The sequence below is a fragment of the Aquarana catesbeiana genome, linkage group LG02 (assembly GCF_042186555.1).
Source record: "Aquarana catesbeiana isolate 2022-GZ linkage group LG02, ASM4218655v1, whole genome shotgun sequence".
NCBI lineage: Eukaryota > Metazoa > Chordata > Amphibia > Anura > Ranidae > Aquarana > Aquarana catesbeiana.
The window spans coordinates 11,104,648-11,132,274 of NC_133325.1; the positions used below are offsets into that span (position 1 = coordinate 11,104,648).

The window sequence follows — 27,627 nt, forward strand, 5'->3', positions numbered from 1 at the left end:
GATGGGATCTCACTCTCTGTATATTATAGATGGACGTCAGGAACGGGTGATGTTTGATAAGATCACGTCCCGCATACAGAAGCTCTGCTATGGGCTGAACCCCGACTTTGTGGACCCGGTGAGTACAAAATCAATGTGACCATAGAAACCTTCACACTGGGGGGGGGGGGGGATTAATGGTGGGGTTTATACCTGGGGGGTTAGTGGTGGGGTGTATACTGGGGGGATGGGATTAGTGATGGGGTGTATACCGGGGGCCGGGGGGGGGGTTGGGGGATTAGTGGTGGGGGGGATATTAGTGGGGGGTATACCGGGGGGGGGGGGGATGATATTAGTGGGGGGGTATACCGGGGGGGATTAGTGGTGGGGGGATATTAGTGGGGGGGTATACCGGGGGGGATTAGTGGTGGGGGGATATTAGTGGGGGGGTATACCGGGGGGGGGATTAGTGGTGGGGGGATATTAGTGGGGGGTATACCGGGGAGGGGGGATTAGTGGGGAGGTATACCGGGGGGGATATTAGTGGGGGGGTATACCGGGGGGGATTAGTGGTGGGGGGGATATTAGTGGGGGGGCATTAGTGGTGGGGGGGTATACCGGGGGGGATTAGTGGTGGGGGGGGCATTAGTGGTGGGGGGGTATACCGGGGGGGATTAGTGGTGGGGGGGTATACCGGGGGGGATTAGTGGTGGGGGGGGCATTAGTGGTGGGGGGGTATACCGGGGGGGATTAGTGGTGGGGGGGGCATTAGTGGTGGGGGGGTATACCGGGGGGATTAGTGGTGGGGGGGTATACGGGGGGGGCGATTAGTGGTGGGGGGGTATACCGGGGGGAGGGGGATTAGTGGTGGGGGGGTATACCGGGGGGAGGGGGGATTAGTGGTGGGGGGGTATACCGGGGGGATTAGTGGTGGGGGGGTATACCGGGGGGAGGGGGGGATTAGTGGTGGGGGGGATTAGGGGTATACCGGGGGGGCTATACGGGGGGGGTGATACTGGAGGGGGGGGGGATTAGTGGTGGGGGGGGTATACTGGGGGGGATTAGTGGTGGGGGGGGGATTAGGGGTATACCGGGGGGAGGGGGGATTAGTGGGGGGGGGGTTTAGTGGTGGGGGGTATACCGGGGGGAGGGGGGATTAGTGGTGGGGGGGTATACCGGGGGGGGATTAGTGGTGGGGGGATTAGTGGTGGGGGGGGAGGTATACTGGGGGGGGGATTAGTGGTGGGGGGGGGGGTATACTGGGGGGGATTAGTGGTGGGGGGGTATACCGGGGGGGGGGATTAGTGTGGGGGGGGTATACCGGGGGGATTAGGGGGAGGGGGGATTAGTGGTGGGGGGTATACCGGGGGGGGGGGGGATTAGTGGTGGGGGGTATACCGGGGGGAGGGGGATTAGTGGTGGGGTGTATACCGGGGGGAGGGGGGACGATCTGGATTTGGATTGGGGGCTCAGAATGTACAGTAAGTTATAAAAATCAATATTTTTTTTTTTTTTTTTAATGCTTTAATCAGAGTAGTTGAGTCACTTTAGTAACTTTTTTATTTTTTCATCTCTAACTGTAATGTTATGAACTTTCAAGATTGGGTTACTTTTATAAAAGCTGTGGTTTCCTATTTGGTCCTGTGGTTGGCCCTCAGCCCGTCGCTTGGTACCTGGGGGCCGTGGTTGGCCCTCAGCCCGTCGCTTGGTACCTGGGGGCCGTGGTTGGCCCTCAGCCCGTCGCTTGGTACTTGGGCCAATCGCAGGACCCGGTACCATGTGATAGCTGAGGGTCAATCACAGCATCACTCTATAGGAGAGGCAGATGTTGGGAATGAGATTTCCTTATAACAGGTTTTCTCCAAGTGACTTCCACGACCGCCCATAAGACCTGGGGCTCCTACCAGGACAGGAAACGCGTCACCCCCACCAGATAAAAGGACGGTCCTCCAGGCCCCATGTCGGTTATTTGTTTCCTCCGGACGGGGGGGTAACATGTTCCTGGTCCCTAGGTCTCATGAGCAGGGGCTCTGTAGGGCTATTTGGGGCATCTCACTAACCTCTCCTCTGCCAGTAGCAGCACTCCGCTGGAGAGGTTGGCTGTGCTGTGGTCTCCTGTGTCTCGGTGCCTGGAGAGGTTGGCTGTGGTCTCCTGTGTCTCGGTGCCTGGAGAGGTTGGCTGTGGTCTCCTGTGTCTCGGTGCCTGGAGAGGTTGGCTGTGGTCTCCTGTGTCTCGGTGCCTGGAGAGGTTGGCTGTGGTCTCCTGTGTCTCGGTGCCTGGAGAGGTTGGCTGTGGTCTCCTGTGTCTCGGTGCCTGGAGAGGTTGGCTGTGGTCTCCTGTGTCTCGGTGCCTGGAGAGGTTGGCTGTGGTCTCCTGTGTCTCGGTGCCTGGAGAGGTTGGCTGTGGTCTCCTGTGTCTCGGTGCCTGGAGAGGTTGGCTGTGGTCTCCTGTGTCTCGGTGCCTGGAGAGGTTGGCTGTGGTCTCCTGTGTCTCGGTGCCTGGAGAGGTTGGCTGTGGTCTCCTGTGTCTCGGTGCCTGGAGAGGTTGGCTGTGGTCTCCTGTGTCTCGGTGCCTGGAGAGGTTGGCTGTGGTCTCCTGTGTCTCGGTGCCTGGAGAGGTTGGCTGTGGTCTCCTGTGTCTCGGTGCCTGGAGAGGTTGGCTGTGGTCTCCTGTGTCTCGGTGCCTGGAGAGGTTGGCTGTGGTCTCCTGTGTCTCGGTGCCTGGAGAGGTTGGCTGTGGTCTCCTGTGTCTCGGTGCCTGGAGAGGTTGGCTGTGGTCTCCTGTGTCTCGGTGCCTGGAGAGGTTGGCTGTGGTCTCCTGTGTCTCGGTGCCTGGAGAGGTTGGCTGTGGTCTCCTGTGTCTCGGTGCCTGGAGAGGTTGGCTGTGGTCTCCTGTGTCTCGGTGCCTGGAGAGGTTGGCTGTGGTCTCCTTTGTCTCGGTGCCTGGAGAGGTTGGCTGTGGTCTCCTGTGTCTCCTTTGTCTCGGTGCCTGGAGAGGTTGGCTGTGGTCTCCTGTGTCTCGGTGCCTGGAGAGGTTGGCTGTGGTCTCCTGTGTCTCGGTGCCTGGAGAGGTTGGCTGTGGTCTCCTGTGTCTCGGTGCCTGGAGAGGTTGGCTGTGGTCTCCTGTGTCTCGGTGCCTGGAGAGGTTGGCTGTGGTCTCCTGTGTCTCGGTGCCTGGAGAGGTTGGCTGTGCTGTGGTCTCCTGTGTCTCGGTGCCTGGAGAGGTTGGCTGTGGTCTCCTGTGTCTCGGTGCCTGGAGAGGTTGGCTGTGGTCTCCTGTGTCTCGGTGCCTGGAGAGGTTGGCTGTGGTCTCCTGTGTCTCGGTGCCTGGAGAGGTTGGCTGTGGTCTCCTGTGTCTCGGTGCCTGGAGAGGTTGGCTGTGGTCTCCTGTGTCTCGGTGCCTGGAGAGGTTGGCTGTGGTCTCCTGTGTCTCGGTGCCTGGAGAGGTTGGCTGTGCTGTGGTCTCCTTTGTCTCGGTGCCTGGAGAGGTTAGCTGTGCTGTGGTCTCCTGTGTCTCGGTGCCTGGAGAGGTTGGCTGTGCTGTGGTCTCCTGTGTCTCGGTGCCTGGAGAGGTTGGCTGGGCTGTGGTCTCCTGTGTCTCAGTACTTGGAGAGGGCCAGGACCGGCATGGTGTCGGCCCCCATAGCGCTGTTCTTAGGAAAGCAGTGGTTCCTCTCTTCACAGGCAGCGTGGCTAGTTGTGTGAGGAGAAACAGGAAGCTGCGGCGCTCAAGTAGGAGGCGGAGCTTCTGTGCTCCAAGCTGGCCCACAGGAAGGACTGAGAGCAGGTCACTTCCGGGGCATATGATGTCATCGCCGGGCGCCGGTTCAGTCTCCTTAAACGGCGCGAACAGGAGACACTGGCCACTGGTTCCTTCTGGTGAAAGCAGCCAGGCTGTGGAAAGCCAGAAAGGGGCCAAGATGGATCAATCTACAGTTCCTACACAGGCGATCGATGCTCCCAACACCTCACAGGTAAGCCTGAAGTGTTATGTCGCTCTCCTTGTGAGTGTTCCCTCCCCCTCCTCTCTCTGTAGTAGTGGGTTAAGGGGACACATTTCCTCCCTCCTGCACATGGTGGATCGGAGTGGTGGGGTGGCTGTGAGTCTCATTAGGGGGTCACTTATCTTTTTGTCTTGCAGGCCAAGACAAGACTCCAGCGCAGCCACCTAAAAAGAAATGTGCGGTGTGCGCAAACAAATTGCGCTCCTCGTGGAGCAGAGCCGTTTGTCGCAGCTGTATAGATGGCCTTGTAAAGGATGACCCGGTTTCCTCTTGTTAGGCTCTGTTAGGGACGAGCTAACATCCACCTTTGGTTCTTTTAGAAGACTTATTGACAAGCTCCAGACCCCACCAGAGGGTCCGTCCTCACAGAGCACTTCAGTCAGCACTCCGCAGCAGGCAGAGAGTGAAGACTGAGGTCAGATCTACCTGATTCTTCTCCTGAAGAATCGGGGTCAGATATAGAGCCCAGGGATAGACAATCCACTCGTGGCTCGAAATTTAAGTTATCTGTAGAGAATGTGGATGACTTGTTAAAGGCTAGCTATACCACCCTTGAATTGAAAGAGGAGGAGGTTCAGTTATCCAAACACAATCTTATGTATAAGGGATTGCATAAGGAAAAAAATCTAGCGTTTTTCCAGTCCATAGTTGATTGGTTGATAATATTAAACTGGAATGGGATAACCCGGAGAGAAAACCATTCTTTAGTAACCTAAAAAGAAGGTTCCCTTTTGATGAGTACACTGCGCAGCTGTGGAGTAAGAAACCGAAGCTGGACGCACCTCTTTCAAAGGTTTCAAAAAATTCGGACCTAGCGTTCCATGATATGGGCATGCTTAAGGATCCGATGGACAAGAGGGGGGATATCCTTCTCCACAGAGCCTGGGACTCAGTGGTTGGGAACCTGAAACCAGCTTTGGCCTCCACTTGTGTGGCCAGAAATCTGGAGCTTTGGTTGACCCAGATTCAGTCACACTTCTCAGCGGGTACCTCCCAGAGAGCAGATTTTGAAGTCCTTTCCTCTTCTCTTTCAGGCTGTAGGTTTTTTTAGTGGATTCTTCCGCAGAGTCGGTAAGAATGTTGGCCAGGACTTCAGCTTTAGTGAACTCGGCCAGGAGAAGCCTCTGGCTTAAAACCTGGTCAGGGGACCCAGCCTCCTAATTACGCCTTTGTGGGCTTCCCTTAACAGGCGATCATTTATTTGACACTGGAACGCACGGCTGATAAGAAAAAGGAGTTTCCAGAGAAAGAGAATCCCGACAGCCAGAAATTTTTTCGTGGCCAAGGCAGGCAACGGGGTCCTAGAGAAAAGGACAGCAGGCCGAAAAAACACTGGACGGGGCACAAAGGCAGAGGCAAAGGGGAGTGCTGTTTAACCCTCAACAGCCCGCCAAGCCACAGTGACTTGTGTTCCCCGGTGGGAGGAAGATTGAGGGCCTTTATCCCACAATGGGCAGCAGTCACTTCGAGCCCCTTCATCCTGGACCTAGTGACCAACGGGTACAGGCTGGAGTTTGTTCACCAACCACCAGAACGATTGTTGGTCACCTTTCCTCCACAAGATCAAGAGAAAGCGAGGGCTCTGGGTCTCCAGATCGGAGACTTGTTAGATCAAAAAGTCCTGATTCCTGTTCCACAGTCAGAGCAGGGCAAGGGATTATATTCCCATGTATTTGTGGTCAAAAAGCCGGTGGGAAAGTTTCGACTTATCCTGAATCTCCAGACTTTAAACAAGTCCATCAGATACAAACATTTCCGGATGGAGACTGTTTTTACTATCAAAAACCTACTATACCCAAACTGCTTTATGGCCATGTTGGACTTAAGGGATGCCTATCTTCACATCCCTATCCATCCAGCCTTCCAAAAGTTTTTGAGATTGGCAGTGAAGACGAGTATGGGGGCCCAACATTTTCAAGCCCTCCCTTTCGGTCTTTCCTCAGCCCTACGCATCTTTACGAAAGTATTGGGGGAAACACTGGCTCCACTGAGGTTAAAGGCGATAACTGTTATCCCTTACTTGGACGACCTCCTGATAGTGGCAAAATCATACCAGAGGATGTTGGAGCATCTCCAGGCTGTACAGGACTTCTTACAGTCCCTAGGCTGGTTGATAAACAAAGAAATCGTCCTTAATCCCGGCCCAGAAAGTAACCTAACCTATCTGGGTTACGATTTTTGCTCAGTGAACCAAAGTGTTTTTCTTCCTCAGGAGAAGATTACCAAAGTGTTCCAGCATTACAGACCAACCAGTCGGTCTCTCTGAGACAGGTGTCGAGGGCAGTGGGTCTTATGACTCCATCAGCGTACATTACAAATGTTTCTATTAAACTGGGATGTAAGGTCCCTGGAGTTAAGGATCCGGCTTCCCGCCAAGATAAAAAGAAGCCTGTGGTGGTGGAGAACTGGCCAGCACCTAACAGGGGGTCTGCCATTGTCATTTTCCATATCCAGAAGAATTACCACGGATGCGAGTTCCTGGGAATGGGGGGCCCACCTCAGCAATGCAGTAGCACAGGGAGAGTGGTCCTCAGAGGAGGCAAAGGCCTCATCCAATTGAAGAGAGCTGTTCGCAGTCCAGAGAGCCCTGCAGTCTTTTCAGATGGAGATCAAAGGACACAACCTCCAAACTCTGTCAGACAGTATCGCGACAGTTGCGTAAATCAACAAGCAGGGAGGCATGAGAAGCCAGATGCTTCAGTCCATTGCCCAGGAGATCCTTTCATGGGCAGAGGGGAATCTAGCTTCAATTTCGGCTGTACACCTGAAGGGGACAAACAATTGCCTGGCAGATTATCTGTCGTCACACGATAGACCGAGACAACTGGTCCTTTCATCCCGAAGTCTTTGCAGACCTCACCAGGGGAGGGGGTTATCCCATAGTGGATTTGTTCGCAAACCCGGAACAACCGCAAAACAGATTCTTTTCCATGAACCCGGCGGACCAAGCCTTCGGGATAGATGCTCTGGCAAACCCGTGGCCTATGTTATGCCTTCCTGCCAATCAGACTGATCCCAGAAGTCCTCCGGAAGTTTCTGCTAGAGGAGACGGATCTCATTCTAATAGCCCCATTTTGGCCCAAGAGGCCATGGTTTTCCCTGCTACACTCTCTAGTTTCGGAGCATCCACTGAGTCTTCCGAAAAGAGAAGACTCATTATTGCAGGGTCCAGTATCACACCCTCAGGTGGTTTCCTTAAACTTGACGGCCTGGTATCTGAAGAAAAGATACTGAGTGCCCAGGGGTTCTCTGACAAGGTAGTCAAGACTCTCGTTAATTGTAGGAAGCCGGTTACTAGAGCCATATATTCCAAATTTTGGAAAAGGTTTAACTCATGATATTCCATTTATTTTGGAATTTTTCCAAGAGGGCATCAACAAAGGTCTTTCAGTTAGTACCTTTAAAGGTACAGGCGGTAGCTATTAGTGTGTGCCTCCAGTTTTCTCTCCTGGAAAATCCCACTATAGCCAGATTTTTCAAATCTATCTCTAGGGCCAGACCAGAAGTGGTGAGAAGTTGTCCAACCTGGGACCTGTCCCTAGTACTTCAAACTCTGGTTGAATCCCCTTTTTTGAGCCTCTTGAAAGTATTTCAGTCAAGTTGCTTACATTAAAAACTGTTTCTTATAGTTGTTACCTCAGCTCGTAGGGTAAGTGAGTTGCAGGCCCTATCGGTAAGGGAGCCCTTCCTCACGATTTTTGAGGATCGAGTTGTACATTCCACCGAGCTCAGGACATTGTACTGCCAGCCTTTTGTAGTTCGCCACAGGGTGACTTGGAAAGAAAATTTTAGTTTTTTAGACGTAAGGATTCTTAGTCTATCTTGAGGTCACCAAGACCTTTAGGAAAACTGATGCCTTATTTGTCGTCTTTTCTGGAGTTCTCAAGGGGAAAGGTGCATCTAAAGCCACCTTTGCTAGATGGATTAAGCAACTCATCTCTAAAGCTTACAAAATTAGGGAGGTTCCTACACCTTTTTGTTACTGTGCACTCAACTAGAGCCTTGTCTACGTCTTGGGCTGAGAGGGCTGGTGCCTCACTGGAACAAATTTGCAGGGCTGCCACATGGTCCAATTACTCAACCTTCATTAAACATTATCGCCTGGATCTCCTATCTGCTCAGGAGCAGGCGTTTGGTCGTAAGGTCCTTCAGGCAGTTGTCCCTCCCTAGACTGGTAAGTTCTGGCTCATCATCTCATGGGCTGTCCTGGAAGACGCTTGGAGAAAAGCTGTTAGACTTACCGGTAACTCCCTTTCTGAGAGTCTTCCAGGACAGCCGGATTCCCACCCGGTTTTGTCTGAAGTTATGTGTAATATGCATATGTTTTGCAGGGTCCTACGGTTCTTGGGAAGACTGACATGGGCCTGGAGGACTGCCCTTATATCTTCTGGGGGTAACTTGTTTTCTGTCCTGGTAGGAGGAGCCCCCTGGTCTCATGGGCTGTCCTGGAAGACTCTCAGAAAAGGAGTTACCGGTAAGTCTAACTCAGCTTTTCTGATGTTCTGATCATGTGACCGCACAGTGAGGGGGTAATTGGTGGATACATGTATGTGGGGAGGTGTCGGGGACACTGAGGGGGTAATTGGTGGATACATGTATGTGGGGAGGTGTCGGGGACACTGAGGGGGTAATTGGTGGATACATGTATGTGGGGAGGTGTCGGGGACACTGAGGGGGTAATTGGTGGATACATGTATGTGGGGAGGCGTCGGGGACACTGAGGGGGTAATTGGTATCGGTTGTGTTCCAGGCTCAGATCACAATGAAGGTCATCCAGGGTCTGTACAGCGGGGTCACCACCGTGGAGTTGGACACTCTGGCGGCAGAGACAGCGGCCACCCTGACCACCAAACACCCCGACTACGCCATCCTCGCCGCCCGCATCGCCGTCTCCAATCTACACAAAGAGACCAAGAAGATATTCAGTGGTAGGTGTCATGGGGGGAGGGGTGTGAGTGGGGGGAGGGGTGTCTCACAAATAGAGATTTCTTTTGGTGGTATTTGATCACCTCTGCGGTTTTTATTGTGCTATAAATAAAAAAAGAGCGACAAAGATTTTTTACTTTCTGCTATAAAATATCCAATAAAAAAAATGGAATTTCTTCATTAATTTCTTCCAATCTGTATTTTGCTCCTCCCCTGCAGATTGTGTAAGTTTTGCCCACTTACATAAAAATGAAGGGTCTATAATTTTTATCATAGGTGTATTTTATGATGGAGACAGAATATCAACCAAAAATCCAGAAAAAGCACACAATACAAATGTTATAAATGGAGTTCAGTGAGTAAAATAAATATTTGACCCCCTTAGTAGCTGGTGGAGAACCCCTTGTTGGTGATCACAGAGGTCAGACGTTTCTTGGAGGCGGTGATCACAGAGGTCAGACGTTTCTTGGAGGCGGTGATCACAGAGGTCAGACGTTTCTTGGAGGCGGTGATCACAGAGGTCAGACGTTTCTTGGAGGCGGTGATCACAGAGGTCAGACGTTTCTTGGAGGCGGTGATCACAGAGGTCAGACGGTTCTTGGAGGCGGTGATCACAGAGGTCAGACGTTTCTTGGAGGCGGTGATCACAGAGGTCAGACGGTTCTTGGAGGCGGTGATCACAGAGGTCAGACGGTTCTTGGAGGCGGTGATCACAGAGGTCAGACGTTTCTTGGAGGCGGTGATCACAGAGGTCAGACGTTTCTTGGAGGCGGTGATCACAGAGGTCAGACGTTTCTTGGAGGCGGTGATCACAGAGGTCAGACGTTTCTTGGAGGCGGTGATCACAGAGGTCAGACGGTTCTTGGAGGCGGTGATCAGAGGTCAGACGGTTCTTGGAGGCGGTGATCACAGAGGTCAGACGGTTCTTGGAGGCGGTGATCACAGAGGTCAGACGGTTCTTGGAGGCGGTGATCACAGAGGTCAGACGGTTCTTGGAGGCGGTGATCACAGAGGTCAGACGGTTCTTGGAGGCGGTGATCACAGAGGTCAGACGTTTCTTGTAGGTGGTGATCACAGAGGTCAGACGGTTCTTGGAGGCGGTGATCACAGAGGTCAGACGGTTCTTGGAGGCGGTGATCACAGAGGTCAGACGGTTCTTGGAGGCGGTGATCACAGAGGTCAGACGGTTCTTGGAGGCGGTGATCACAGAGGTCAGAAAGTTCTTGGAGGCGGTGATCACAGAGGTCAGACGGTTCTTGGAGGCGGTGATCACAGAGGTCAGACGGTTCTTGGAGGCGGTGATCAGGTTTGCACACATCTCGGGAGGGATTTTGATCTTCACAGATCTTCTCTAAATCCTTAAGCAGAGAAGTATTGGGGGGTACTTCTAGAATTGCACTTACCTCGGAGGATGCAGAATCGGTCCTCTGGCGCCTCTACACTGAGAACTGAGCGATTGAACAGTCACCGATCACTTGGTTTTTCTGCTCCGCTCCCTCCTCGCTCATTGGAGCCCTGGGCTGTGGAGGGGGTGGAGCGAGCCGCCTCAGGTGTGCAAACTTGGTCACCAACTACAAGAAATGTCTTTGGCCCTTTTCACTCTTGTGTGACTTTGGATGGCAGTCACATGACAAGTCGTATCCAATGAGTACTGTTCATAGTCCCTGCACTACTCTGATGTGACTTGAGGTCCAGAGACCCCAATATTACACAGACGTGGCTTTAAGCCATAGTTTCATAATCACTCATTCTCTATCTCTCTGACAAGTAAGTACACCCCTCAGTGACATTTTTGTAAATCTTTTCTTCTATCTTTTCATGTGACAACACTGAAGAAATGACACTTGTCTACAATGTAAAGTAGTGAGTGTACAGCTTGTATAACAGTGTAAATTTGCTGTCCCCTCAAAATAACTCAACACACAGCCATTAATGTCTAAACCGCTGGCAACAAAAGTAAGTACACCCCTCAGTCACATTTGTGTAAATCTTTTCTTCTATCTTTTCATGTGACAACACTGAAGAAATGACACTTGTCTACAATGTAAAGTAGTGAGTGTACAGCTTGTATAACAGTGTAAATTTACTGTCCCCTCAAAATAACTCAACACACAGCCATTAATGTCTAAACCGCTGGCAACAAAAGTCAGTACACCCCTAAGTGAAAATCTCCAAGTTGGGCCCAAAGTGTCAATATTTTGTGTGGCCTCCATTATTTTCCAGCACTGCCTTAACCCTCTTGGGCATGGAGATCACCAGAGCTTCACAGGTTGTCACTGGAGTCCTCTTCCCCTCCTCCATGATGACATCACAGAGCTGGTGGATGTTAGAGACCTTGCGCTCCTCCACCTTCCGTTTGAGGATGTCCCACAGATGCTCAATAGGGTTTAGGTCTGGAGACATGCTTGGCCAGTCCATCACCTTTATCCTCAGCTTCTTTAGCATAGCAGTGGTGGTCTTGGAGGTGTGTTTGGGGTGGTTATCATGTTGGAATACTGCCCTGCGGTCCAGTCTCTGAAGGGAGGGGCTCATGCTCTGCTTCAGTAGGTCACAGTACATGTTGGCATTCATGGTTCCCTCAATGATCTGTAGCCCCCCAGTGCCGGCAGCACTCATGTACCCCCAGACCATGACACTCCCACCACCATGCTTGACTGTAGACAAGACACACTTGTCTTTGTCCTCCTCACCTGGTTGCCCCCACACACGCTTGTCACCATCTGAACCAAATACGTTTATCTTGGTCTCATCAGACCACAGGACATGGTTCCAGTAATCCATGTCCTTAGTCTGCTTGTCTTCAGCAAACTGTTTGCGGACTTTCTTGTACATCATCTTTAGAAGAGGCTTCCTTCTGGGATGACAGCCATGCAGACCAATTTGATGCAGTGTGCGGCGTATGGTCTGAGCACTGACAGGCTGACCCCCCACCCCTACAACCTCTGCAGCAATGCTGGCAGCACTCATACGTCTATTTCCCAAAGACAACCTCTGGATATGATGCTGATCACGTGACCTCAACTTCTTTGGTGGACCATGGCGAGGCCTGTTCTGAGGGGAACCTGTCCTGTTATACCGCTGTATGGTCTTGGCCACCGTGCTGCAGCTCAGTTTCAGGGTCTTGGCAATCTTCTTATAGCCTAGGCCATCTTTATGTAGAGCAACAATTCTTTATATCAGATCCTCAGAGAGTTCTTTGCCATGAGGTGCCATGTTGTACTTCCAGTGACCAGTATGAGAGAGTGAGAGCGATAACACCAAATTTAACACACCTGCTCCCCATTCACACCTGAGACCTTGTAACACTAAAGAGTCACATGACACCGGGGAGGGAAAATGGCTAATTGGGCCCAATTTGGAGATTTTCACTGAGGGGTGTACTGACTTTTGTAGCCAGCGGTTTAGACATTAATGGCTATGTGTTGAGTTATTTTGAGGGGACAGAAAATTTACACTGTTATACAAGCTGTACACTCACTACTTTACATTGTAGACAAGTGTCATTTCTTCAGTGTTGTCACATGAAAAGATAGAAGAAAAGATTTACACAAATGTCACTGAGGGGTGTACTTACTTTTGTCACATACTGTAGGTCCTTCTGTAGGCACAGCTGCCCTGTAGGAATAAATCTCTTTTATGGGGAAGTCATGAAACTGTTAAACTTCTCCATTTATAACAGCCAGGCATTTGGCATTTTCCAGAGAAGGATCACAATGGCAGCTTTAAAAGTGGCCCCATCACAGAGCAAAGCACACGCCCCTCCCCCTCACGTCAGGATTGTCATTCCGGAACAATCTCTTCATCCTCCAGTCTGAATTTACTCGTCTCTTCTCTCTCCCCTCCCCCATAGATGTGATGGAAGATCTGTATAAGTATGTGAACCCCCTGAATGGACGTCACTCCCCCATGATATCCAGAGAGACCCTGGACATTGTGCTGGCCAACAAAGATGTGAGTCTACCTGGATCAACTCCAGGGCGGTGTGTGTGTGTGGGCGGGTCAGCCTTGGGGGCGGTGTGTGTGGGTGGGTCAGCCTTGGGGGCGGTGTGTGTGTGTGGGTGGGTCAGCCTTGGGGGCGGTGTGTGTGTGGGCGGGTCAGCCTTGGGGGCGGTGTGTGTGGGTGGGTCAGCCTTGGGGGCGGTGTGTGTGTGTGGGTGGGTCAGCCTTGGGGGCGGTGTGTGTGTGGGCGGGTCAGCCTTGGGGGCGGTGTGTGTGTGGGCGGGTCAGCCTTGGGGGCGGTGTGTGTGTGGGCGGGTCAGCCTTGGGGGCGGTGTGTGTGTGTGTGTGGGCGGGTCAGCCTTGGGGGCGGTGTGTGTGTGTGTGTGGGCGGGTCAGCCTTGGGGGCGGTGTGTGTGTGGGCGGGTCAGCCTTGGGGGCGGTGTGTGTGTGTGTGTGGGTGGGTCAGCCTTGGGGGCGGTGTGTGTGTGGGCGGGTCAGCCTTGGGGGCGGTGTGTGTGTGGGCGGGTCAGCCTTGGGGGCGCTCTGTGTGTGTGGGCGGGTCAGCCTTGGGGGCGCTCTGTGTGTGTGGGCGGGTCAGCCTTGGGGGCGCTCTGTGTGTGTGGGCGGGTCAGCCTTGGGGGCGCTCTGTGTGTGTGTGGGCGGGTCAGCCTTGGGGGCGCTCTGTGTGTGTGGGCGGGTCAGCCTTGGGGGCGCTCTGTGTGTGTGGGCGGGTCAGCCTTGGGGGCGCTCTGTGTGTGTGTGGGCGGGTCAGCCTTGGGGGCGCGCTGTGTGTGGGTGGGCGGGTCAGCCTTGGGGGCGCTCTGTGTGTGTGTGTGTGTGTGTGTGTGTGTGTGGGCGGGTCAGCCTTGGGGGCGCGCTGTGTGTGTGGGCGGGTCAGCCTTGGGGGCGGTGTGTGGGCGGGTCAGCCTTGGGGGCGCTCTGTGTGTGTGTGTGTGTGTGTGTGTGTGTGTGTGGGCGGGTCAGCCTTGGGGGCACTCTGTGTGTGTGGGCGGGTCAGCCTTGGGGGCGGTGTGTGGGCGGGTCAGCCTTGGGGGCGCTCTGTGTGTGTGTGTGTGTGTGTGTGTGTGTGTGTGTGTGTGTGTGTGGGCGGGTCAGCCTTGGGGGCGCTGTGTGTGTGTGTGTGTGGGCGGGTCAGCCTTGGGGGCGCTCTGTGTGTGTGTGTGTGTGTGCGGGTCAGTCTTGGGGGCGCTGTGTGTGTGGGCGGGTCAGTCTTGGGGGCGCTGTGTGTGTGGGCGCGCTGTGTGTGTGTGTGGGCGGGTCAGCCTTGGGGGCGCGCTGTGTGGGCGGGTCAGCCTTGGGGGCGCTCTGTGTGTGTGTGTGGGCGGGTCAGCCTTGGGGGCGGTGTGTGTGTGTGTGTGGGCGGGTCAGCCTTGGGGGCGCTGTGTGTGTGGGCGGGTCAGTCTTGGGGGCGCTGTGTGTGTGGGCGGGTCAGCCTTGGGGGCGCTCTGTGTGTGTGTGTGTGTGGGCGGGTCAGCCTTGGGGGCGCTCTGTGTGTGTGTGTGTGGGCGGGTCAGCCTTGGGGGCGCTCGGTGTGGGTGGGCGGGTCAGCCTTGGGGGCGGTGTGTGTGTGGGCGGGTCAGTCTTGGGGGCGCTGTGTGTGTGGGCGGGTCAGCCTTGGGGGCGCTGTGTGTGTGTGTGGGCGGGTCAGCCTTGGGGGCGCTGTGTGTGTGTGTGGGCGGGTCAGTCTTGGGGGCGCTGTGTGTGTGGGCGGGTCAGCCTTGGGGGCGCTGTGTGTGTGTGGGCGGGTCAGCCTTGGGGGCGCTGTGTGTGTGTGTGTGTGTGGGCGGGTCAGCCTTGGGGGCGCTGTGTGTGTGGGCGGGTCAGCCTTGGGGGCGCTCTGTGGGCGTGTGTGGGCGGGTCAGCCTTGGGGGCGCTGTGTGTGTGTGGGCGGGTCAGCCTTGGGGGCGCTCTGTGGGCGTGTGTGGGCGGGTCAGCCTTGGGGGCGCTGTGTGTGTGGGCGGGTCAGCCTTGGGGGCGCTGTGTGTGTGGGCGGGTCAGCCTTGGGGGCGCTCTGTGTGTGGGCGGGTCAGCCTTGGGGGCGCTCTGTGTGTGGGCGGGTCAGCCTTGGGGGCGCTCTGTGTGTGGGCGGGTCAGCCTTGGGGGCGCTCTGTGTGTGGGCGGGTCAGCCTTGGGGGCGCTCTGTGTGTGGGCGGGTCAGCCTTGGGGGCGCTCTGTGTGTGGGCGGGTCAGCCTTGGGGGCGCTCTGTGTGTGGGCGGGTCAGCCTTGGGGGCGCTCTGTGTGTGGGCGGGTCAGCCTTGGGGGCGCTCTGTGTGTGGGCGGGTCAGCCTTGGGGGCGCTCTGTGTGTGGGCGGGTCAGCCTTGGGGGCGCTCTGTGTGTGGGCGGGTCAGCCTTGGGGGCGCTCTGTGTGTGGGCGGGTCAGCCTTGGGGGCGCTCTGTGTGTGGGCGGGTCAGCCTTGGGGGCGCTCTGTGTGTGTGTGTGGGCGGGTCAGCCTTGGGGGCGGGGTGTGTGTGGGCGGGTCAGCCTTGGGGGCGCGGTGTGTATCCACACTGTATACCTGCTGCAGCTTTTATGTTTTGTCTCTTTTATAAAGTGAACCCGTCACATCCTCCATCTGTTAGGCACCATATTTGTATCAGTTTCTGATTCTAAGTGACTCCAGAATTGGAGGAGGGGGGAGGGGTGATGTCTGTATTCATATTGTATTGTGACTTTTGTCTCCTCTAGCGGCTGAACTCCTCCATTATCTATGACAGAGATTTCTCCTACAACTTCTTCGGGTTCAAGGTGAGCTTTGTACTAATTAGAGATCCGTCACTCTGATCTGTGTGCTTAGAATTGTCATCACTGCCCCCCCCCCCCCCCAATACAAAGGGAGCAATCCTGGGGACCCCCAACACCCCCCCCCCTTTCACTACACACACAGGCTAACCTCTCCACCACCCCCCTCCCCCCCCCCCCCCCAACCACACACAGGCTCCCCCTCCCCCCCAACCACACACAGGCTCCCCCTCGCTCCCCCTCCCCCCCAACCACACACAGGCTCCCCCCCAACCACACACAGGCTCCTCCCCCCTCCTCATAGAGCTCAGACAGGTTCTTCCTACGTTCATCATGAAGGGGAAGTACGAGGAATGCTGGAATGGTGACACTCGTCCTGCGATCAGACAGCGGGGTGACGTCACACAGCTGCTCCTGCCTATTGGGGGGCACAGGGTGACGGGAACCCCAGTTGGGTCTACCCTCACCCAACTCACCACACAACCACACCGGACTCAGCTTTTCCTTTTACCCCTCTTATCCCGGGTTCTGTGTGCTGAATGAATAAAGGGGCTCTTTCTCTTGGGACTGTTGTATACCTTTACTAGATGGTTTGAGGTGTGGCTGTACCCCATTGTTCTATTGTCTGCCTTTTGGAGCATTTGGTTAAGGGATGTATATGTGGATTAGCTGTGAGGTGGGGGGAGGGGGGGAATTCCAACAGTTCTCCCTGCTGATAGGACAGTGTTCTTCTGAAGTGTGAATACCCCCCTGTGTGTCATGTTACTGGAGGAGGTGAAGTCTTCTCCCTGTCACTATACAATGTAGGGGGGATTGTCCTCAGAGTCTATATATCTCTGTGTACCTCTCTTCAAACAGTTCATGTTCCAGCTGTGCAGCCAAACGAGTCCTGCTTAGTTCTTGGTTGTAAAAGGCGGCTCTAATATCTGATCTCTATATTCAGACTGGAGGAAGCGGTATATGACGTGGTGTGGGACGTTTCAATACAAAGCTTTAAAAGCCTTTCCAGCTCCTCAGATTAGTGACAGACCTAGCCGAGACAGAGGCTTTTGGAGGGGACTGAATGCCAACCTCTTGCCTACAGATTATGGACCCTGGCATTTGGGGGAACGGTGCTCGTTGTGAGCTGTATGTCTGGGGACCCTGGAGGTGGTGTTACTTTAGATTCAGGTCCATATCCCTCAAGACACACAGACTCTGGGGACCCTGGAGATGGTGTTACTTTAGATTCAGGTCCATATCCCTCAAGACACACAGACTCTGGGGACCCTGGATATGCCATAGTGATGGGAGTCATTAATAGGGGCACAAGGTATACGAGAACCCCACTATGATCTGTGCTGGTCAGACTCAATGCTGTATATATGTGTATATAATGTGTGCTGTCTCATTGTGTTGTGGACTCTTTGCTGTGGTTTGGGGCGTGACTCTATTCTATTGTCTATTGTGGTGTCCGCCTCAACTATTATGGTATGTCTAACTGTCTTGCTGTGAGGAAAGGGGGGATTCCTCCAGCAGCCCCCCTGATAAGACTGTTTACTGATGAGGTTAAACACACCTGACCTGTGTCTATTGTCATTGGACAGTTTAACCTGCCCTGTTTTCCAAGGGTGGGGGTGGGGGGGGGGTGTTTTTGAAGTGGGATCTGTATAACATGTTTGCATAAAGATTCATTCCTGCTTGAACCTCAAGATACACAGAGCATCTTGTCTCATATTTGGGGTGGATTATTTGTATGGGTTCCTTGTTCGGCTGATCGGCAAGCGTTCTGTAGCTGCCTTTGTGGTTGGGTATGGAATGTCCTAAATGACTTTAACCCCTTTCATATTTGGTGGGGTCGTTACAACTGGTGGCAGCATCGGGATGATTCCCACAGCCCAGAAGGACAGCTACAAGAGGACGCAGGCCAATGGAAGCACAGTATGAACGGCTAAAGCTCTCTACCCTCAAGAACTTACTGGAGAACCAGGGCCGACCGGCCAACAACCGTAAGAAGAGGGACATTATCCCAGAACTAGTCGAAATGGATAGAGCCGAAAGACTCAACATAACCGAAAGGCCCAACGTAACAGACAGGACACCCGAAAAGGCAAGTTTTGATCGGGCTGTTAAAATAAGACTGGCACATTATGATTCCTAACCCTACAGCGGAGATCATAGACCAAGTTATAGCGCCTGTGGATGCAGACTGGCTACAGCAGCACCAACTGAAAGAGGCAGAGGTCCAGATACCAGGAGAGGGCAGAGGTCCAGATACCAGGAGAGGGCAGAGGTCCAGATGCCAGGAGAGGGCAGAGGTCCAGATGCCAGGAGAGGGCAGAGGTCCAGATGCCAGGAGAGGGCAGAGGTCCAGATGCCAGGAGAGGGCAGAGGTCCAGATGCCAGGAGAGGGCAGAGGTCCAGATGCCAGGAGAGGGCAGAGGTCCAGATGCCAGGAGAGGGCAGAGGTCCAGATGCCAGGAGAGGGCAGAGGTCCAGATGCCAGGAGAGGGCAGAGGTCCAGATGCCAGGAGAGGGCAGAGGTCCAGATGCCAGGAGAGGGCAGAGGTCCAGATGCCAGGAGAGGGCAGAGGTCCAGATGCCAGGAGAGGGCAGAGGTCCAGATGCCAGGAGAGGGCAGAGGTCCAGATGCCAGGAGAGGGCAGAGGTCCAGATGCCAGGAGAGGGCAGAGGTCCAGATGCCAGGAGAGGGCAGAGGTCCAGATGCCAGGAGAGGGCAGAGGTCCAGATGCCAGGAGAGGGCAGAGGTCCAGATGCCAGGAGAGGGCAGAGGTCCAGATGCCAGGAGAGGGCAGAGGTCCAGATGCCAGGAGAGGGCAGAGGTCCAGATGCCAGGAGAGGGCAGAGGTCCAGATGCCAGGAGAGGGCAGAGGTCCAGATGCCAGGAGAGGGCAGAGGTCCAGATGCCAGGAGAGGGCAGAGGTCCAGATGCCAGGAGAGGGCAGAGGTCCAGATGCCAGGAGAGGGCAGAGGTCCAGATGCCAGGAGAGGGCAGAGGTCCAGATGCCAGGAGAGGGCAGAGGTCCAGATGCCAGGAGACAAGGATGAGGAATTCAGAAGGAGGTTGCGAGAGATGCAGATACAGCACAGAGGACCAGTATCAGAGCAGGTCCTGCTGGGATGGTTTGATTCTATCTGATGTGAAATCTGGAAGGAAGCTCTAGCCTGTAACCCGCTCACCAGGGAAAAGTTCTCCCCTCTGTCCATGTGAGGTACTGGTCGCAGTATGAAGTACGAATGTTACTGGGGGAACAGCCGAACCAGGAGTGGACAGCCGAGTTAAGCAGGCTGATCCGGGCAGAAATGCGGTTGGACAAGAGCTGCAGAGCCCTCCAGTGGTTTTTAGCCCAAGTGTGCCCATGGACAGCGGATGACAGCCCCACGGAAGGCTTTGACTATGATGGCCTGGGATTGTTATACTGGAGGCTGTCCAGGGACCTTGACTTTGGGAGTGATCGGGAGGGGCGTTTGGAGGAAATAATGGAGCACAGAGAGCGAAGACTGAATGTCTCGGAAGTGCACTGGGCACTGGAAGATTTGGAGTTTCTGGCCGTTCAGGAATGGGAGCTGGAGATCGCCTACAAACAGCTGTTAGACTCTGCTCAGAAGGAGGGGGGGGCTCCCTTTGCCTGGGACCATCAGGAAATACCAGTTGACAACTCCTGAAATCCTGGCTGAAGAGTCGGCAGTGGAAAATCTGGAGATCGCCATCCCCAAAGCTGAAATGCTGACAACAGGGCAGAGCTCTGCTAACCTCTGCCCAGAAATGATAGCATCTTCTGGGTTCCACGGAGAGGAGATGGTGAACCTCTATCCCCAGACACCAGTTGCAGAGACATGGGATTTGATAGACTTTTCTGCTGAGGAAGAACATCCTGATGAGCCTCCAGCAGAAGAGCTGGTATCAGGGCCAAACTTCAGTGTGCTCTGCCCAGCACCAACAGCAGTATCTGTGGCGTTACAAGGAACTTCTCCAGCTGAGGCGCTGGTCACTAGACAGAGGGTCCAAGACCTCTGGCCCACACCTGTGGCAGTTCTGGAGGCTCATGGTGAGAAGGTGGCAATCATTTCCCAGCAGCCAGATGAGGGAATGGAAAAGGAAGCAGCCGGCTCACCTCCCCAATGGCAGCTGCAGTTTGGGAGTGGAGGAATTCAGCCTCCTGCCCCAACGGTTAGCCAAAGCCGATGATGTGGAGTCCCCAGCAGAAGTGCTTCCAAACTCTGCCCAGCGATGGCAACAACTGGTGTTCCAGGGAGCCGGGGCAGTCGACTCCTCTCTCCAGCCACAGATTACAGAATACAAGAGAATATGAAAACACTGCGCTCTAATAGCAAAAATAAAATATATGTGCGCCAGAAGCTGCATACATTGTGACAAACAATAACTGGTAACTGGGAAAAAAATGCAGCGCTAAGAAATATAGGGAAGTTAGGGTGTAGTGAAACAATTAAGAGATGCTGTACTGAACAGTAAAGCATATGTGCAAAAACCATAAGTGAAGTGAAATAAACAAACAGTATAAAGTGTCCACATATGGTAAATGGATGATTCCAAACTCAAATTAATAAGAGGAACTGGTATGAACCAATAGAAATGATGTGAGACTGGAAATTAAAGTCAATGGTGCACGATGTGGATCTGTGACTCAACAACGGGGTACAGAACTTCCGTAGCTGTAAACCAACATCTCGATATGGGGCATCAGAATGAAAACATCAGGAAGTAAGATAAGATGGGTACTCTTACCAGATGACGTGGACTCCACTGTCGTATGACATGGAGCCAAACCTAGGCTGGAAAACGATATCCGGAACGGTGGAACCTCTGTCTCACTTCTCGACCTCTCTGGTGGGGTGAAGAAACATCAGGAAGGGCCGCCAACTGGATATCAGCCAATAGACCTCAAGGATGTGTTCCAAGGAGAAGCCGGGGACAGATTTGATCCAGACCCCGTGATGGAAGTAGGGCTACCGGAAGGCAGTTTCTTGCATCGGGATAATATGCAAATAAAAAGCTTCTGCATAGTGCAGGTAAACCAGGGATTTTTATTTCTAAAAATACCATACAAAAAATGGATAAAAGTGATCACAATTGAAATAAAATCTAAGCAGCGTAAGGAAGGGGAGATCGACCGACGCGTTTCGACCAAGAGGGTCTTCAACAGGGGCATGAGCTTCCCCCTTCACGCTGCTCCTATAAATATCTAATCCAATAAGATAACCCCTATAGCCAGTCACAGTGGAGCTACAAAGGTCAAGTAATCAGGAACTGGATCCTGTTGATCGCTAGACCAATCAGAATCATGAATAAAACAGCCGGTGAGTGTAGGACCCAATAGCGCAGTCTAATAGTGAGACTGACGCCTGGAGACCTCCCCACCGCATGGCAAACAATAGTGGACATCACTTCCTGGTCATGTGATGTGGTGTGAAGGGGCGGTGTCCCGGCTCCCTGACCCAATCAACAACCACCAAAAGGTGCACAGGATGGGAGAGGGTAGTCACGGAAACCGAATCTCCTCAGCTCAAGTCCCGATCACATGATCGGATCTGGTGCTGTCACATGGCTAAAAACATCAATGTGAAAATAAACAATAATAATGGCAAACACTAGATGGCAGCACTAAAGTGAAATAGTGCTAGCAAGTGGTGATAAACCAAAACACAAAATAAGCATTACTGAACAATACTAAGCAGCATTACCTAAATCAGACACAAGATGTCCCAAATAGATCTATACCAGTACATACAAAATATACATAGCAATGAAAGAAAAAATTATAAAAATATTAACATGGCTGTTAGGTAATCTATTACAAATAAACAAAATATATATATATATATATATATATATATAAAATATTGAGCAGCGTGAAGGGGGAAGCTCATGTCCCTGTTGAAGACCCTCTTGGTCGAAACGCGTCGGGCGATCTCCCCTTCCTTACGCTGCTTAGATTTTATTTTAATTGAACAGATGGTGTGGGGTTTCCAGCAGAAGGGCTGGCAACAGGGCCGAGGACTGCTGGACTCTGCCCTCAACTAACAGAGGATGGATTTCCTGTGAAGGTGGATGGGACTTCAGTCTCCACCTGTATACCCCAGGGATGCTGGGCAGTGGGCCCCGATCCCCAACAGCATGACGGAGTGAGCCCAGACACCCTGTCCTCTCTCCAGCGGCAGAAAGGACTCCAGGGAGAAGGTCCAGTCCAGGCCTCTCCCCAGCGGCAGATATGTTCTCTGAGAGAGGCAGAGGTTGGCTGGGTGAGTAATACTCTGTTTGGAACAATTTATTTGGGGTACTTGGGGACTTGTGGTGTCGGCCTCAACTATTATGGTCTTCCTGAGAGGGAGGGGGGATTCCTCCAGCAGCCCCCCTGATAAGACTGTTTACTGATGAAGTTGTACACACCTGACCTGTGTCTCTATTGTCATTGGACAGTTTAACCTGCCCTGTTTTCCAAGGGTGGGGGGGGAATGTTTTGAAGTGGGATCTGTATAACGTGTTTTGAATAAAGATTCATTCCTGTTTGAACCTCAAGACAGAGCATCTTGTCTCGTACTTGGGGTGGGGGGGGATTATTCATATGGGTTTCTTGTTTGGCTGATTGGAGTGTTCGGTAGCTGCCTTTGTGTTCGGAAGTGGAATGTCCTAAACGACTTTAACTCTTTTCATACTCGGGGTGTCGTTACACTTTTGTAGAATTCTCCTTCTCGCTCCTGAGGTTCATGGCGATATGTCACATGTGTGGTGTGATCACGGTTTACATACACGGACGCACCCTGCGGTTGTATTTCCACTGCTTCTTCCCATTCACATCATCTGACATCACTTTCCCTCTCACTGCTGGCGGGTGTGTTCCCGGGACCCACGGGGGGGAGGGGCACCACACGGCCGGCTCTGTAATACGGATCGGCAGCTATGGAGCCAACATATCATTTTCATTGTGAAGCCGGTCACTGGATCTACAAAACACACTACTGCCCCCATCAGCCTGTGTTTAAAGGTTCACCCTTTGGACATACATACATACATACATACATACATACATACATACATACATACATACATACATACATACATACAGTGACTGCTGCCTCTCTGCCCATCCCTTCACTGGCTTCCCCTCCCCCACCGTATAAAATTCAAAATACCGTACTAACCACAACATCTCCCCATCTACATCACCAACCTCATATGCAGATATCGCCCAAATCATCCCCTCCGCTCCTCCCAGAACCTCCTGCTCTCTATCCCCCTTGTTACCTCCTCCCATGCTCGTCTTCAGGACTTCTCCAGAGCCTCTCCCACCCTCTGGAACTCCCTACCCCAGTATATCCGATCAGCCCCTACCCTGTCCACCTTCAGGACTTCTCCAGAGCCTCTGGAACTCCCTGCCCCGGTATGTCCAATCAGCCCCTACCCTGTCCACCATCAGGAGATCCCTGAAAACTCATTTATTCAGGGAAGCCTATCCCACCTAACAACCCCATCAAATCATTCCCTGCATCGATTACCTTTTGTACCACCACCCCCTCCCTTTTAGAATGTAAGCCCTACAAGCAGGACCCTCCCGTCCCTTCTATATTGTGCCGACCCCCCCTCCCCCTCTCTACATTGTAAAGCGCTGCGTAAACTGGGGAAATATAAATCGGGAATTATAACAAACATACATACATGGGAGCTCAGGGGTCGGCCTGTTGGTGGTTGGATAGAAGGTTGTGTCGGAGCTCAGCACACACTCTACAATCTGATTGTACAATCTGTGGTTAGTCACTCTGATAAGACCCGTTCAACAAAGGAAGATGTATATTTATATTATGTATATTTTTCCACCAATCGCTATGTGAGAACATCGGTGTCACCTCAGTAATCCCTCCATACTACAAGTCAGTCTCTGAGATGGGGGAGGGGATTGAAGTGTTTTCATGTCACCTGATCTTCTCACTTCTCTTCCAGACTCTGGAGCGTTCCTATTTGTTGAAGATAGACGGGAAAGGTATGTTGTGTGGGAGTCACATGATCCTCTCTGCTCTCCCTGATTGGCTGTTCATGAGGATGTGATGAGTGATGTGTCCGTGTTCTGTGGAGGGTGTGGGGGGGTTCTGTGGTGGATGTTGGGGGTTCAGTAGTAGAATTCAGGGAGTGCTCATGTACTGATCATGTATCCCTCCCCCTCCCAGTGGCGGAGCGCCCCCAGCACATGCTGGTGAGGATGTCGGTTCTGTGGTGGATGTTGGCGGTTCTCTTGTGGATGCTGGGGGTTCAGTAGTAGTTGGGGGGGGCTCTCTTTTATACTGATCATGTATCTCTCCCCCTCCCAGTGGCGGAACCCCCCCCCCCCCCTAGCACATGCTGATTAGCGTGTCGGTTCTGTGGTGGATGTTGGGGGTTCTCTTGTGGATATTGGGGGTTCAGTAGTAGTTGGGGGGGCTCTCTTTTATACTGATCATGTATCCCTCCCCCTCTGTGGCGGAGCGCCCCCAGCACATGCTGGTGAGGGTGTTGGCTCTGTGGTGGATGTTGGGGGGGTTCTGTGGTGGATTTTGGGGGGTTCTGTAGTAGAATTCGGGGGGCTCTCTTATACTGATCATGTATCTCTCCCCCTCCCAGTGGCAGAGCGCCCCAGCACATGCTGATGAGGGTGTCGGTTCTCTGGTGGATGTTGGGGTTCAGTAGTAGAATTCGGGGGGGGTTCTCTTGTACTGATCATGTATCTCTCCCCCTCCCAGTGGCGGAGCGCCCCAGCACATGCTGGTGAGGGTGTCGGTTCTGTGGTGGATGTTGGGGGGTTCTCTGGTGGATGTTGGGGGTTCAGTAGTAGAATTCGGGGGGTTCTCTTGTACTGATCATGTATCTCTCCCCCTCCCAGTGGCGGAGCGCCCCAGCACATGCTGGTGAGGGTGTCGGTTCTGTGGTGGATGTTGGGGGGTTCTCTGGTGGATGTTGGGGGTTCAGTAGTAGAATTCGGGGGGTTCTCTTGTACTGATCATGTATCTCTCCCCCTCCCAGTGGCGGAGCGCCCCAGCACATGCTGGTGAGGGTGTCGGTTCTGTGGTGGATGTTGGGGGGGGTTCTGTGGTGGATGATGTTGGGGGGGTTCTCTTTTTTTTATACTGATCATGTATCCCTCCCCCTCTGTGGCGGAGCGCCCACAGCACATGCTGGTGAGGGTGTTGGCTCTGTGGTGGATGTTGGGGGGTTCTCTGGTGGATGTTGGGGGTTCAGTAGTAGAATTCGGGGGGGGTTCTCTTGTACTGATCATGTATCTCTCCCCCTCCCAGTGGCGGAGCGCCCCCAGCACATGCTGATGAGGGTGTCGGTTGGAATCCATAAGAACGACATTGAAGCCGCCATAGAGACGTACAATCTGCTGTCGGAGAGGTGGTTTACCCACGCCTCCCCCACTCTCTTCAATGCCGGCACCAACAGACCCCAACTCTCCAGGTATGGATGACCCTCACTGACACCCTCCTTCTGTTTCTGAAAATACTAGTTGCCTGGCTCTGATATGTTACTTTTCAGGATCAGACCCAGAACAAGCATGTAGCCAGTGAAGTCACACCTGTATGTCACCTGTAAGTCATGTTGACAGTGTTTAGGCCTGAGGTGCATCATGGGAAGGGGGTCACATGTGACACCCCTATACCTGGAGGCATTGGGTATTTTGCAGAGGCTGCAATGGAGTAATCTGCAGCTGCACTTCTAAGGATGTCGTTTTGTAAATCCTGTTAATGCGAGACTCACGAGTTTGGGGGGGGGGCAGTATAATTGTGAATTGTGGCTCATCTCCTCCTGTTGTCTTGCAGCTGTTTCCTCCTGTGTATGAAGGATGACAGCATTGAGGGGATTTATGACACTCTGAAGCAATGCGCTCTCATCTCCAAATCTGCGGGTGGGATTGGTGTCGCCGTCAGCTGCATCCGAGCCACTGGAAGTTATATTGCCGGGGTGAGTGCGACATGACAGGGGAATATGGGGGGTGAGTGCGACATGACGGGGGAATGTGGTGGGGTGCAGACAATGGGGGTTTGTTTCAAATGGGGGGGGGGGGGTGTTAGTGTGACATCCACAAAACCTTTCCCTGATTTGATAAAACCTCTGTGTGCACGTCCAATGAATACAGTCACATGTAGACCACAACCAGACATGGTGTTCTCTGTGGTCACCGACCCTTCTACTGATAACTTGTATCTCTATACATTACCATAACTACAGGTTCCTTCCATGTGACGTGTCCTACACAGTTCTTCATAACAACCCATCGCCATAAAAAATCTTCGTAGTTAGTTTTATAGAGAGAGAAAGGAGTAGCAGAGTTGGGTTTTTTGGGGGAGAGTAGAGTGTCGCAGTTGGGTTTGGCGTAGGAGGGGAAGAGTTTTGGGGTTTGGCATAGGAGGGGAAGAGTCTCGGGGGTTGGGTTGGGTTTGGCGTAGGAGGGGAAGAGTCTCAGGGGTTGGGTTTGGCGTAGGAGGGGAAGAGTCTCGGGGTTGGGGTTTGGCATAGGAGGGGAAGAGTCTCGGGGGTTGGGTTTGGCGTAGGAGGGGAAGAGTCTTGGGGGTTGGGTTTGGCGTAGGAGGGGAAGAGTCTCGGGGTTTGGGTTTGGCATAGGAGGGGAAGAGTCTCGGGGTTTGGGTTTGGCATAGGAGGGGAAGAGTCTCTCGGGGTTTGGCGTAGGAGGGGAAGAGTCTCGGGGTTGGGGTTTGGCGTAGGAGGGGAAGAGTCTCGGGGTTGGGGTTTGGCATAGGAGGGGAAGAGTCTCGGGGGTTGGGTTTGGCGTAGGAGGGGAAGAGTCTCGGGGTTTGGGTTTGGCATAGGAGGGGAAGAGTCTCTCGGGGTTTGGCGTAGGAGGGGAAGAGTCTCGGGGTTGGCTTTGGCATAGGAGGGGAAGAGTCTCGGGGGTTGGGTTTGGCGTAGGAGGGGAAGAGTCTTGGGGTTGGGTTTGGCGTAGGAGAGGAAGATTTTCGGGGTTGGGTTTGGCGTAGGAGGGGAAGAGTTTCAGGGTTGGGTTTGGCATAGGAGGGGAAGAGTCTCGGGGTCGGGGTTTGGCATAGGAGGGGAAGAGTCTCGGGGTCGGGGTTTGGCATAGGAGGGGAAGAGTCTCGGGGGTTGGGTTTTGCGTAGGAGGGGGAAGAGTTTCGGGGTTGGGTTTGGCATAGGAGGGGAAGAGTGTCAGGGGTCGGGTTTGGCGTGGGAGGGAAGAGTCTCGGGGGTTGGGTTTATATAAAGGGATCTTTTTTCCCACCAGACGAACGGTAATTCGAACGGCCTGGTACCGATGTTGCGGGTGTACAACAACACGGCGCGTTATGTGGATCAGGGAGGGAACAAGGTAAGTGATCTCGGTGTGTCTCATCCTTCTTTTACCCCTGCTTGTGTCTGAATTGTTCCGGAAACTTCCATTTCCTGTCCTATTAGAGGCCGGGTGCATTTGCCATCTACTTGGAGCCGTGGCACTACGATGTGTTTGACTTCTTGGATCTGAAGAAGAATACAGGGAAGGAGGAGCAGAGAGCCAGAGATCTCTTCTTTGCCTTATGGATCCCGGATCTCTTCATGAAACGCGTAGAGTCCAATCAGGTAGATTAAATGCTCTGCAGATTATTTGTATAGGGAGATTCTCAGTGCCTGCAATGTGACTCGTCTTCTCTTCATAGGATTGGTCCCTGATGTGTCCCCACGAGTGTCCCGGGTTGGAGAATGTTTGGGGGGAGGAGTTTGAGAAGTTATATGAACGGTGAGTGGCTATTCCTGGTTTTCATGGTTCTCCCTTCCTGAATCCAGTCCACATTGACCTGTCTGTGTCTTCTCTGCAGGTATGAGAAGGAAGGCCGGGCACGCAAGGTCATAAAAGCACAACAGTTGTGGTACGCCGTCATAGAATCTCAGACAGAAACCGGCACGCCATACATGTTATACAAAGACGCCTGCAACCGCAAGAGCAACCAACAGAACCTTGGCACCATAAAGTGCAGCAATCTGTGTACAGAGGTGGTGGAGTACACCAGCGATGATGAG

General features: G+C 53.2%; 1 protein-coding gene across 1 annotated transcript; it reads left to right on the top strand.

Annotated features, from left to right (window-relative positions):
• Positions 1-22: 22 nt before the first annotated feature.
• RRM1 (ribonucleotide reductase catalytic subunit M1) lies at positions 23-27,627 on the top strand (the record flags this gene model as incomplete). The annotated part of the gene is given in 11 exon segments (XM_073612551.1): positions 23-118; positions 8,734-8,911; positions 12,760-12,860; positions 15,558-15,617; positions 23,569-23,608; positions 24,894-25,056; positions 25,419-25,560; positions 26,858-26,941; positions 27,028-27,189; positions 27,267-27,346; positions 27,426-27,627. Coding segments are annotated over 11 exon segments (1,281 nt in total), but the record flags the coding sequence as incomplete, so codon positions are not given.